This window comes from Octopus sinensis, unplaced genomic scaffold (assembly GCF_006345805.1).
Source record: "Octopus sinensis unplaced genomic scaffold, ASM634580v1 Contig11718, whole genome shotgun sequence".
Lineage (NCBI taxonomy): Eukaryota > Metazoa > Mollusca > Cephalopoda > Octopoda > Octopodidae > Octopus > Octopus sinensis.
The window spans coordinates 450,734-464,590 of NW_021832432.1; the positions used below are offsets into that span (position 1 = coordinate 450,734).

The 13,857-nt window shown below is 36.0% G+C and overlaps 1 protein-coding gene and 1 long non-coding RNA gene across 2 annotated transcripts in view; both read left to right on the forward strand.

The window, feature by feature from the left end:
• Window positions 1-10,679, forward strand: part of LOC115229083 (small G protein signaling modulator 1-like) — a 67,382-nt gene extending 56,703 nt beyond the window's left edge. The window contains 4 exon segments of the mRNA XM_036499095.1: window positions 1,704-1,791; window positions 4,066-4,214; window positions 6,423-6,564; window positions 8,930-10,679. Coding sequence (XP_036354988.1) covers window positions 1,704-1,791; window positions 4,066-4,214; window positions 6,423-6,564; window positions 8,930-9,053 — 503 coding nt within the window. The 3' untranslated portion in view covers window positions 9,054-10,679.
• A 30-nt stretch (window positions 10,680-10,709) lies between these two features.
• Window positions 10,710-12,165, forward strand: LOC118761303. Its single transcript, XR_004997273.1, has 2 exons — window positions 10,710-11,190; window positions 11,559-12,165. It is a non-coding gene; the product is annotated as an uncharacterized LOC118761303 (long non-coding RNA).
• The last annotated feature ends 1,692 nt before the right edge of the window (window positions 12,166-13,857 follow it).

A 13,857-nucleotide genomic window follows, 5' to 3' on the forward strand; every position in this document is an offset into this window, starting at 1 on the left:
TTGCCTGTTATTAAGTAACACCCTGTCTAGGAGAATATTTGTATTTCATTTACATAAAATAAATTTAAAAACACAAAAAATCATTGGCAGAATTCTGCTTTAAGTACACCATTAACCCCTCACAACTGTTTTTATTTTTTTTGAATTTTCAGAAAATATTTGCAAATTTGTATTCTACATATGATGATGCAAAAACCAAACAAAAAGAAAAATTTGGTGTGGGATTTAAGGGCTGTTTAGCTGGTTCTGTTTTTTAGCACATCTCAAAAGCAGCGCCTTGTTTATATTATTTACATTCAACGGATATTTGTCCTCATCTTATTTGTTGTTAACACAGCGTTTTGGCTGATATACCCTCCAGCCTTCATCAGGTGTCTTGGGGAAATTTTGAACCTGAGTTCTCATTCTTAAAGTATTTTTCGATGTTATTATTATTATTCAGGTCACTGCCTGGAATCGAACTTAGAATCTTGGGGTTAGTAGCCCACGCTCTTAACCTCGTTTGTTCATCAGTCTGACATATCTTTCTCTCCATAAACTCATTTAATGGTCTGTTGCTGGGATTTAAGCCAAAAAATTTTGACTGTGCATATTTTAAAGCATGATTTAAGAAAAATATTTGAAATTTCTTTTTACAAGTTAAAAGATGTAAAAAAATTTTTTTTAATTTTTTTCATAGTCATGTTATTTCCCATAATGGAAGCACTCCATCGGTTATGACAATGAGAGTTGCGGTTGATCTGACCAACGGAACAGCCTGCTCGTGAAATTAACGTGTAAGTGGCTGAGCACTCCACAGACACGTGTACCCTCAACGTAGTTCTCGGGGATATTCAGCGTGACACAGAGAGTGACAAGGCCGGCCCTTTGAAATACAGGTACAACAGAAACAGGAAGAAAGAGTGAGAGAAAGTCGTGGTGAAAGAGTACAGCAGGGATCACCACCATCCCTGCCGGAGCCTCGTGGAGCTTTAGGTGTTTTCGCTCAATAAACACTCACAACGCCCGGTCTGGGAATCGAAACCGCGATCCTACGACCACGAGTCCGCTGCCCTAACCACTGGGCCATTGCGCCTCCACATTATTTCCCATGTGTAGAATACAAAGGCACAAAACTTTTCTGAAAATTCCCAAAAATAAATAAGTTATAAGCGGTTATATGGTGTGCTTAAAGCAAAATTCCACCAAAAATCTGAATAAAGTAAAATAAAACTGAACTTAAATCATAAAAGGCTAACTTCAGTTAATTTACTATAAATGACACAACATGTTGAATGGAATAAGTTTCACCATTTGGTTTGTACAGTTTTGATACCTACCTGCCTAAACCTACCTCAGATTCTACAATACAAAACCTCCTATCTTAAGAGGTTCTGATCTAAATTAAAACCTTCTAAATGGACAGAGTCAACATCCATTGATAAGGCTGCAAAAGCAACAAAACTTTTGGGAAAAAATAATATATTATAAACAATTTTTAAACATTGAATGGCTGTGGTGGTCCACCAGAATAAAATAGCAATCAAAGGAGTCCATAGGTAAAAAGTGGTTGAGGACTCCTGATATAGAGTAACAAGTGCAGTTTGTGGCAAAACCTTATATAAAAGAACCGTAACAGTGCATAGTAACACTAAATATTAAAATGCTAATACTTTATATATGAATTGGCTTGAGCTGTGCAATGTGTGAATATTTCATTACAGATAAAGTGCAACAGTTACTGAATGAAGTTGATGCAGAGGTCCGTCGTCACCTGACAGAATATCAACTCAGTATGGTCTGTTGTCAAAGGTAAATTAACAAAGTAACACAGTTATTCTTTTGTGTTTTCTCGTAACTGTACAAGGGGGTGCTGTAAAGTTCCTGGCTTTGGGTAAAAGAAAATACAGGAGGATCAGTTAACCCTTTAGCATTCAAACCGGCCATATCCAGCCAAAATATTTAACCTGTTTTATATTGAAACTGACCAGAGCTCGCCTCTCACCTCAGCCCTACCATGTCATTCTAAAACTGAAAAATTACATCACTGAAATCTCTAAACTACAAGATAATGCAGGATTAATTCAAACCATTTTCAATAAACAAACATCACATTTGACAGAACAATCTGAACACTAAAGGGTTAATCATGATTTTATTCAGCATATTCTCCTCTCAAATTCACACACTTATTGCAGCAGTCCTTTTTGTCTAAGCCTTTTAAAAGAACTCCAACCAGGTCTTTCATGATACCCTTAAAGTCAGGAACTTTTCAGCATCCCCTTGTATGTGTTGTTGTTCTTTAGATCCAAAATTAGCCCTCATTAAGCAGGCTGTAACTTCCCAGTCTTATTTTTTAGACACAATATCAGTATATTTATGATTGCATAATCCAATGTATTCTTCCTTTAAAAGGCAACAAGATGTGATTTCAGAGAGATTTTACTGTTACTTCTAATAGCATTAGCAGCCATATAGAAGCTTCCCCATTGGTTCATGTTTGTATATCTTTAATTAATTGCCTTTACATATGTATGCATGAAGGCACATGGCTCAGTGGTTAGAGCATCAGGCTCACAATCATGAAGTAGTGAGTTTGATTCCCAGACTAGGCTGTGTGTTGTTTTCTTCAACAAGACACTTTATTTCCTGTTGCGCCAGTTCTCTCATCTGTAAAAATGAATTGTGATATCACTGGTGCCAAGCTGTATCAGCCTTTGCCTTTCCCTTGGATAACATTGGTGGCATGGAGATGGAGGTTGGTATATATGGGTGACTGCTGGTTTTCCATAAACAACCTTGCCTGGACTTGTGTCTTGGAGGGTAACTTTGTAGGTGCAATCCCATAGTTATTCATGACCAAAAGGGGTCTTTTTTACATGTGTATGTGTAAATGTCTGTTTATAGTATCTGATTAAGTAAATGTTTATATTTACAAATTCACATGAATTGCATATGAAAATATTTGTATATAAATATCTAATTTATATCTTAAGGGTTGTCCCAAAACTAATATAAAAATGGGCATAGCTTTATCAACAGACATAGGTCATTCAAATTGCAGTGTTAGTAGAGTAACACGTTTTCTATACAAAGATGCTACTTGACATAGATGACATCACAAGTGATGAATTCTAGCCATCATTGAACCCAATTCTCAAATCCTATTTGAAAAAATTCAGGTGTGTGCTATTGTACCCACCACTTTACAGCCAATTTTACCTTGACTGTGTCATTGTTACTGAAGACTGGACTGAACAGATAGAAGTCGGAGGGCGTTAGATCTGGACTGTATGATACCACTGGTCAGCCCAGTTTTCTGATTGCCTGATTTGTTGCCAAAAGATGTGTATGGTCATATATTGTCATGGTGAATGTGGATTGTTTTCAGACTCTTGTTGGTTTCTCTAAGTTTTTTGAGTGTTTCAATATACCACTCATTGTTTACATTTGAGAAAATATGAAGAATGATTTTGTCATTCTCTGAAACAGTTGCCATGACTTTTTGCAATGATAGCTGACTCCTGAACTTCTTAGGCTCCATGAATTGAGACTTATTTCCAGATCATGAAGATATGCCTACATTTCATCCCTGGGTTGATAAAGAAAAAATCAAAAAAAAAAAAAGTGTCTTCTTTGGCTTCCAGCACTTTTTGCAGATCAAAGCAGACTTCCACCCTTCACTCCTTCAAATCAGGTGTTAACTGTCAAGGTACCCACATTGCACATATTTCTAATACCCAAGCACTTGCACCATCTTTTCCTTGCTGGGTATCACAAAAGGCCTGGTTGGAGGCCCAACCTTCCGAGTTCTTTTACAAGGCTTAGAAAAACTGAAGGACCACTGCAATAAGTGTGTGAATCTGAGAGTGGAACATGTTGAATAAAATCATAATTAACTGATCCTCCTGTATTTTCTTTCAACCAAACCCAGGAACTTTCAGCACCCCTTAATTATCTTTCCATTTTCAAATGCCCTGTGTTCTTTCCCTCTCTATTTTGGTGTAATTCCCCCCCTCTCTCTCTCTCTCTCTCTCTCATAATTGTGGAAAGAAATAAACACTTTACCTGTCTTATTTTCCTCAGGTGGCTTGTGGTTGGCTTCAAGAGAGAATTTGATTTGGAGGACTCACTAAAGTGCTTTGAAATCATCAACAGTCGTCATTTAGAACTGACAGCTGTTGAAACAGAATTGATACGTAGGAAAGACTGTAAATTTGATTCTGATGACTTTGGTAAGTTTGCTGTTTTCAGGAACTCTTGACTCCACTCTCTTGTAGTGTCTTCTTTCTGTTCTAGAGAAAATAAGATTGATAGAAGCCCATGTTATCCTACCAGCTAAATGCTTTTGAGAAAATTTTAAACACTGAAACAGAGGGCTTATATATGCAATGTCTAGACGTAACATGTATAACACTAAGTAACACAATTTTTGTTCTTGGGTAGCAACTGTTTATTTCCTATGAAAAATGGCTAATATTTCCGTCAAACTTTGTTTTTGTTACATTTATTCAATCCCCAAAGAATCCCTCCCAACATGCGGCTATGATGCTCCCCAACTATTCCTGCTCGTGATTAAAGATGCGCATATTATTAGCCACTAAGGGACATGTTCAAGTGGTTAAGGTCAAGCAACTGACCAGCAAGTCTGTGGTACTGAGCAGAATATTTGCTAAAATGATATTTCTGCTTCAGCAACTCAGCTCTGAATCTGTCTGAAATGTAATGGAAAATAGGTCAGATTCAAAACATTGATATCCAGGTCAGAAAAGCAAAGTTTGAAGGGAATAGTAGTCATTTCCTTTGATTTCTAAATAGAAGCAAATAAGAAATAACATTTACTGACCAAAGACAATAAAGGAAAAAAAATTTGTTACACAGTATAAGGTGTCCCCTCTTACATTACATACATAAAGTATAAAGTAAGAGAGCTTACATTATAATGTAATCTAATGTTATCTATAAAGGCAGTGAGGTGGCAGAATCATTAATGTGTCAGACAAAGTGGTTTGTGGTAATTCTTTCTGGTTCTGTACATCCTAAGTCCAAATGCTGCTGAAATTGACTTTGCCTTTCATTGTTTTGAAATCACTGAAGTTGATGTAATCAATTTTTCCCCCATCTCTTTAAAATTGCTGGCTTTGTGCCAAAATTAGAAAGAATTATTATGTAATGTATAAATGACTGATGGAGTCTCCTAAACATTACATTACACATGTAATGTCTAGAGAGACTCTACTAGTCAAGGTTAGCTATATATTTGTACTTGTATGTGTAGGTCTGGGCAAGGTTTAAAAAAAAATTTTTTTTCGTGTGAAACACTGGTGGTTGTCCATGCATACAAGTCACCCTTCTCTATACCACTGATGTTGTTTAAGGGATAGGTTTAGGGTTGATATATTGGCATCAGTTTCATTGCAAGTGTTGATATCACAACACAAGGAACTAGAACAGGTATAACAAGGCATATCGTCTGATGCTCTCACAGCTCTACTAATCCATTGCTCTTGATTGGTACTTGCTTTACTGATCCTGAAAGGATAAAGGGCAAATTGACCTGGGTAGGATTTGAACATGGTGAGCATGTAGTTGGAAACCATACCACTCTGTACAATACTCTGATAACTCTTTCTTACATGCAATGCGATGCAAATAAATTCAAAGACCTAGTCTTTAGTGATATAGCAGCATTAATAAGTGCTTATAGATTAACTATTTTGAAATCATGAATAATGAGAAGACTGAATATAATAATTTAATAACTCCAATTAAAGAATTTTGTATTGTAGTGTACCTAAGTTAGATTGGCAAGGCCTACTGTATTTTCCAGCATACAAGTTGACAATATATAGTGTAAACATGTAGTGTAAGCACTGAAGCATCTTTCCAAATCCTGTTGTATTTCACCAGGAATTTTTGATCTTTCAAAGTCAACTTGGTGTATAAACTGACTTAGCATTTTTAGTTGTAAATTTTGGTCTGAAAAATTCAACTTGTGTATCAGAAAATAAGGTATTTCTCTCAAAGCCACATACATAGTATATAAGTTCAAGTCTGATGCCTGCCAAACATGCTTTGGTATTTCCAGCAGAGATTTGTGCTATCCAATATCTATATTGAAGTGAATGAAATCATCTGACAGTTAAGTGTGGCTCTTACATCATTTATGGTAACATAAGTGCAGCTGACAAAGTAAAAACCTCTAAGTAAATGGTTATAGTTAATTAACTCTTTAGCATTTAAATCAGCTATATCAGGCTCAGGCCCAGATATTCTACATTCTTTACCGTACAATGTCCTTCTAAAACTAAACAATTTACATCATCAAAATCTGAAAGCTTCATGGTAATGTAGGATTAGTTCAAAACGACGTGAATAAATAAGCATTACATTTGATAAAGTAATCTGAATGCTAAAGCGTTAAATTCTTATTTTCATTGCAGGAGGTACTCTACGAATGGTGTCTTCGATGGATAAGCCACCATACTCATTTGACATCTTCATGTGTGCTGCTCTTTTACTTGAATTGCGAGAGGAAATATTTAACTGGACGTCATTAGAAGATATATATGTTGGAATGAATAGGTCAGTCAGTTTTTAAATCACATCTCACAGTGATGTATTTGAATTTTGAAAACCTGCCCAACTCTTGTCAGTATGGAGAAAGGCTATTAAAAAGATATTAAAAAAAAGAGCAATTTAAAAAGCTAGAGTAGGTGCAAGTGTGGCTGTGTGGTAAGAAGCTTGCTTCCCAACCACATGGTTCTGACTTCAGTCCCACTGTGTGGCACTTTGGGCAAGTGTCTTCTATTATAGCCTTGGGCCAAATAAAGCCTTGTGATGGATTTGGTAGACAAAATGTGAAATAAGCCCATCATATTTTTGTATGTATATGTGTGTGTGTGTGTGTGTGTATGTGTGCTTGAGTGTCTGTGTTTGTCCCCCCACCACCATTTGATAACTGGAATTGGTATGTTTACATCCCCATAACTTAGCAGTTCAGCAAAATAGATCGATAGAATAAGTACCAGACTTAAGATGCCTGCATGACATCGTCCTCCATTTTACCTGACAAAGAGGTATTAACCCGTATTAATCCCAAAATACATGGTAAACTGTAAACTATTGTTCTCTCTTCCTTCCAGTTACATTCATTTATTTTATTTTGCATTATATTCACTTGTAAACAATTTCAACTTTGAATAATTCTTAAAATCAAAGTGCACAAAGTAAAAATTATTAACTTCTAGCTGTTATTAAGTAGTTTACTTTCTTTTTTTTTGAATAAAACTTGAATAAAAAATTACGGAGATCTAATTGCATAGCAAGTGACTTGATCTGAGATCGTGTGCTGAAACAAAAACAATTGCAACAATCTGTTCACTGACAAAACTTCAGCACAAAGTTTTGTCAGTGAACAGGTCGTGGTTGAAGTGTTCTTATATATTGTTATATATATAATGAAGGATTTAAAATTGTGGTATGTGTACTTTAAATTGAGTTTTGTATAATGAAACATGGGTGAGTTCATATCAGAAGGGTTAATTTCAGAGAAACTAGTTTCAATTCCACTGCATGGATCCTTGAATAAGTGGCTTGTACTTGTGACCAGAATTGGCAATGGCTAACTGCAACAAGGAACCTTTCGTGTGTGTGTGTATGTAAAAATTATTGTTTGTGTGTTGGTGTGTGTGGGCATAAGTGTGTGTATGTTGTGTCTTCTCATTGTCTTGACATTGCCTGACAGACAAGAGGAAATAGTATCTTACTTGGAAACAAGAGAAGGTTGAGAAAATGAAGGACATCTGGATGAGAAAAATTGCCTCAATACATCTTGTCTTTCCCACAGTTGCATTGAAAAAATGAACAGTAAAATAATTAGCGGGTGGCAATGCTAAGCAGTGATGTGTACAAATACAAGGTTTAAATATGCTCCTGGCATATTCAAACCTGTAAGAAAGCAGTTTACTGTGTTTAGTCATGGAGAAAATTCCTTGTAGACAAATGCTGTAAATACACCTAAAATCAGCTCACAGACTGTGAGATGCAAACATTTCAGAGTAATTATCGCCTCTTCAGCCACAAAAACCAGGCAGGGATTTGTGGTTGTGAGGTGCACTATGAGCTGATAAGAGAGATTGTCTCTCTTATGATATTTCCATCATTGTATAATGACTGGTAGCGCTAATCAGTAACTCACTGTAAACAAATTATCGGGTGGTAGCAATAAGCAGTGATTAGTATAAATACAAGGTTCCTACCTGTTTAAATATGCTTGTTGCATATTTGAACCAATAAGATGATGATATATATATATATATATATATATATATATATATATATATATGTATGTATATATATCTCCGTGCCAGTGACACGTAAAAAGCACCACCCATTTGTGGCCGTTGCCAGCCTCGCCTAGCCTCCGTGCCAGTGGCACGTAGCACCATCCATTCGTGGCCATTGCCAGCCTCGCCTGGCCCTCGTGCCAGTGGCACGTAAAAAGCACCATCCGTCCGTGGCCGTTTGCCAGCTCCGTCTGGCACCTGTGCGGGTGGCACGTAAAAAGCACCCACTACACTCACAGAGTGGTTGGCGTTAGGAAGGGCATCCAGCCGTAGAAACACTGCCAGATCAGACTGGGCCTGATGCAGCCTTCTGGCTTCACAGACCCCAGTTGAACCGTCTAACGGATGCTAAATGATGATGATGATGAAGAAAGCCATTCTCTGTGTTTTGCCATAATGTAAAATAATGATGATGATCAGTAAAATATATTTTATCGCTCTTTGATGAAAGCTCTTATTCAAAACATTACACTTCTTTCCCTCACTTAGATAAAATAATTTATTACTCTTTGTAAATTTTCAAATTTTTTTTTTGTAATCAATTTGTATAATTCTATATTATTTTAACATAAGAATCTTTATTGTTTTTTTTTTCTTTTCAGCATAAAAATCAATCTAGACGATGCAATTAAAAAGGGTGAACAGCTTTTCCATCATTATTGTAAAAAAATGGTAGATGACTGCTTTCTTGAAGTGAATCCTGGCCTTTCTTCAAAGGCACTTTAGAAAATCTTTATAATTTGAAAATTTTTTTTTTTTAATATATCCTCTCAAGGAAATGACTGGACCATATTTTGCTCAGGACTTTTGATAATTGATTTTATTATTTTTATTATTATTATCATTATTATTATTATTATTATTATTATTATTATTATTATTATTATTATTGATGAGTGCTGTGTATACTGTTAAATTCTTGGTGATCCAAGTCTAGTACACAGTTTTGATTTCCAATTGAAACTGCTTATGTGGCTAACCGACATCACAACTTCCTGTTTCTTCTGATAGCTTGAGGTTTCTTGCCTAAATAGGAAATCACAATCATCAATAATTTATTATTATTACTATTTAAATAATTGTTATTATTAATATTATTGACATCATCTTCATCATCACCATCATGTCCTCAATAAGCTACACATACTTTAGTAATCTAATTTCCTGTTTTTATTGATTTTATGAAATGTGTCATGCAATTTTAATGTTTTATCTCTTCGTATAAAACCGTATTGTTTATATATTTTAAATCAAAACTACTTGCTTTCAACAACTAAGAATATATCTGCCTCAGCCAAGCTAAATGATAGGTTTAGATTGTTAATGAAATATTTTTTTAACGCTCATTTAAGCTAATAAAAATTATATATATAATAGTATACTCTGCTCAGTTAACTTAAACTAAATATAAAATAGCAATCAACTACTTTTCAAACCTGTCTTTATCATATTAGGTAATTATTTACTTGTATATTGTTATCACAATAACACAGTTTTAGAATGTTTTGAGAAATATATGCAGAGTCAATAGGGCTTTTTATTAATAATTTGATGTCAAACTGGTTTGCAACAATAATGCACTGTCAAAATGACTTTCAATAATGATGCAATGGCAATATCATTTGCCACTAGCTCAATGTCAAAAGTGTTTGATGATAACACAGCATAAAACTGGTTTGCTGCTGATGCAGTATTAAACTATAGGCACAGTTTGGCTGAATGGTTAAGTTGTTTGTTCTGCAATCAGGAGGTCCTGAGTTTAGTCCCATTCTGTAGCATCTTGGGCAAATGTCATTTTCTATAGCCTCAGGTCAACCTTTATCTTGTGAGTGGAACTGAATAGCTGGAAACTGTATAGAGGGATGGAAGGCATGTGGCCTGATGGTTAGGGGTTGAACTCATGTTTATGAGATTATGGTTTTGATTCCTGGACTGGGTGATGTATTGTGTTCTTGAACCAAACACTTAATTTCATGTTGTTCTGGTTCACTCAGCTGTAAATGATTTCCATTGATAGCAGGGAAGTTAACTCTGTAATGGACTAGCATCCTGTCCAGTAGGGAATATTTTAATCTCAGTCACTTATATATCATGGAAATTGAGTTAACCTCCAACCTTCTGAGTTCTAGGGCTCAGGGAAAGGTGATGAAACTGTACAGAGGCCCGTCTAATGGATTGTACCTATAAACTGACACTTTGTCAGTTACAATGATAGGAGTTCCAGTTGCTCTGATCAACAGAACAGCCTGCTTGTGAAATTAGCATGCAAGTGGCTGAGTACTCCACAGACATGTGTACCCTTAATGTAGTTCTCGGAGATATTCAGTGTGACACACCAAATGTGATAAAGCTGGCCCTTTGAAATACATGTACAACTTATTTTTGCCAGCTGAGTGAACTGGAGAAATAAGAAATAAAGTGTCTTGCTCAAGGACACAAAGTACCGTCAGGAATCAAACTCATACCTTACAACCTCGAGCCAAATACCCTAACCACTATGCCATGCTTTTTCGCATTGTACCTATAATTCATTAAGGTACAGCTTTGTCAAATATTTTATCAGTCTGATTCTACCTGAGAATTACATTGAAGCTACATGTGTCGATAGAATGTTCAGACACATATGCATTAGTTCAGGAGCAGGTAATTGAGTTGACCAATCGACTGAATCCTCATAAATGAACGAGAGGCCCATATTGAGGCAGTGCCAAATGGATTCATCACCACTGCAGTCTCATGACAATTTGCCATTAATGCAATGCCAAACCAGTTTGGAGCCTGTGTTTGATTCCAACACAATGCCAAAATTATTTTGACATCATTAGTGTAATGTAGAAATATTTTGGCTTCAGTGCAGTGTCAAGTATTACTTACTTGTGCTTGTGGCGACATTCACCCTGGGCAGGTTGAGTCAGCTTCTTCCATGGAAGAAGTTTCGTGGGAATATGTGGATTTCACAAGCAGTCCCCAACAATCCCGCATGTAGAGACATCCTGTTTGCCGCAGATTGTCCGCAGGCGAATGGACAGAACGACTGAGGAGCCGCCGGTTGCCGAAACAGACACTCCGAGGATTTTCACCAGAGCCCCGTCTGCCAGGTTGTGGCCCTAATACCACTTGGTGTGAGACCAATCCGCCTTGGGTGGCCCTACCAGGAACCTAAGTTCCCGACGGCATAACTCTGACACTACCCATTGCCAGCGTCCCCACCATGGTGAGGAGGGTATCAAGTATTAAGAGTACTTGGTACTAAATTCAATGTTGAATTAACTTTGCAGTGGTGTGCTACTGAAATAACTTTGCACCGGCCTTGTGAAAGTAATTATTTTACATCATTTTAGAGTTGATATTACATACCAACCTTCCTGACAACTTCATATTTTTGTTGACATGTTTTTACTAGAACATACTTTTTGCTCATGTCTCATTCACCAAGTGTTGAGATATGTTACATGGATGCTCATATTAACATGCAACATTTCTTATTTATTGATACATCGCATTCATCATTAACTACTGACTTAACACGATAACACTTCTCATTGGTCAAGTGTTGACTCCTCATATTGACTCAGCATTGAAATACCACTGGGATATATTACAGAAAATTCACAGTAATTTAGTATTAGCAAATATTACCATAAGGATGCAGTGCATAGATCCCATGTTGAACTGATGCATACTAACTAGGTGTTGACTATTTTATATTACTGTCATGTGGCATATAATATGGAATTTTTTGTGAGACTAGGAACAAGGTTAAATTCAACACACACACACACACACACATATATATATATACACTGGAGTAAGTACATAAATGGGAAAGAAGGTGGAATAAAGAGGACTTGAATACCAGAAGTAGAGAAATATGCTTTATTAAAAAGCAGCTGAAAATATAACAAAAACTGTTACTCAGAGTTTCACATTCCTGTTCGCCAGACAGTTTTGTCCAACGAACGGCAACGTGAAACTCTGAGTAATGGTTTTTGTAATATTTCTGCTGCTTTTTAATAAAGTACACATACATACATACATATATAGATACATATATATAGAGAGAGAGGGTGGGGATATCAGCTGAATTGATTTTATAATAATCACTGATAATGGATTAATTTATAAACTCTGGTGTAATATAAGGTAAAGGCTGCAACTTTTGTTGAATTTGATGTCAGAATAAATTAAAGAGACATGAGACTAGTAAATGTTGCTTTACCATTTCCGCTGACTCACCATAGCTTCGTGAAACCTCTTTCAGTATTACATATTACTTCTGAGTTCCAGTTCCACCCAGTCTAGCTTTGCCTTTATTTCTTACAGGGCTGATGTTATTGATTATGTCCCCTACCTCTTATGCTGTGTAATGTTGGTATAGATTTTTACACACTAGGTGAAAGTCATGACTATATTTGGTTGTACTAATGTTGAAACTCCAAGCTACTGTATAACATTCATAATACAGCTTTAAATCTGTTTTCACTTCACTATAGCATCAACATATTGTCTGACTGCCATAGGTTTTGAAACAGTGTTTAACATACTGTCACATCGCATGCCACTTTCCTATTGCAATGCTGTCATGATGTGATATAAGTCTGTTGTTGGCATTATTTCTTTTACTTGTTTCAGTCATTGGATTGCAGCCATACTGAGGCACTGCCTTGAAGGGATTTAATTGAACAAATTGACCCTAGTACTTATTTTTATAAAACCTGGTACTTATTCTGTCAGTCTCTTTTGACACCAGTTGTCAAGCAGTGAGTGGACAGATACATACACAAAGACACACATGTAAAACATATATATATACATATATAACACACACACGCATATATCTATATACAAATAAGAAAATGGAGGAACAGATTCCTTTCAATCATCAACCTACAGATATTACCAATTCATATTATTTATTAACTACTTAAATAGGAACATCCAAATCCAACAGAATAAAACAATATACATCAATAAGTGAGATAACCCCTATCTCACTTTGTACTATATATATATATTATATAAACAAACATATATAACATATACATACACACACACACACACACTATGGGCTTCTTTCAGTTTCTGTCTACCGAATCTATTCACTAGGCTTTGGTTTGTCCAGGGGCTATACTAAAAAGCACTTATCCAAAGTGTCACACAGTGGAACTGAACCCAAAGCCATGTGATTGGAAAGCTAATTTCTTACCACTCAGAGCCATCCCCATGCTTTACCATGCCTACTCATTACCTTAGTTTATATTGTCACATGATTTTTATTTTTACTTCAATGCCTTCACCTAATTTTACCTGTGCTGATACGTAACATTCGCACATTACAATGTTACCATAGCATTAGTACTGTGTTGTCACATCCGACCACTGCAATGTTACACTGCCATCACATCAGTTAATACACTACCACAATGTAGGCTTGTCGCACTGTATTGTCACCCTATTGTATTGTTACACTTGCTGTTTTGCCATTTTGCCTAGATATAACATAGTCAAGGTCTCATTGCATAATACTCTC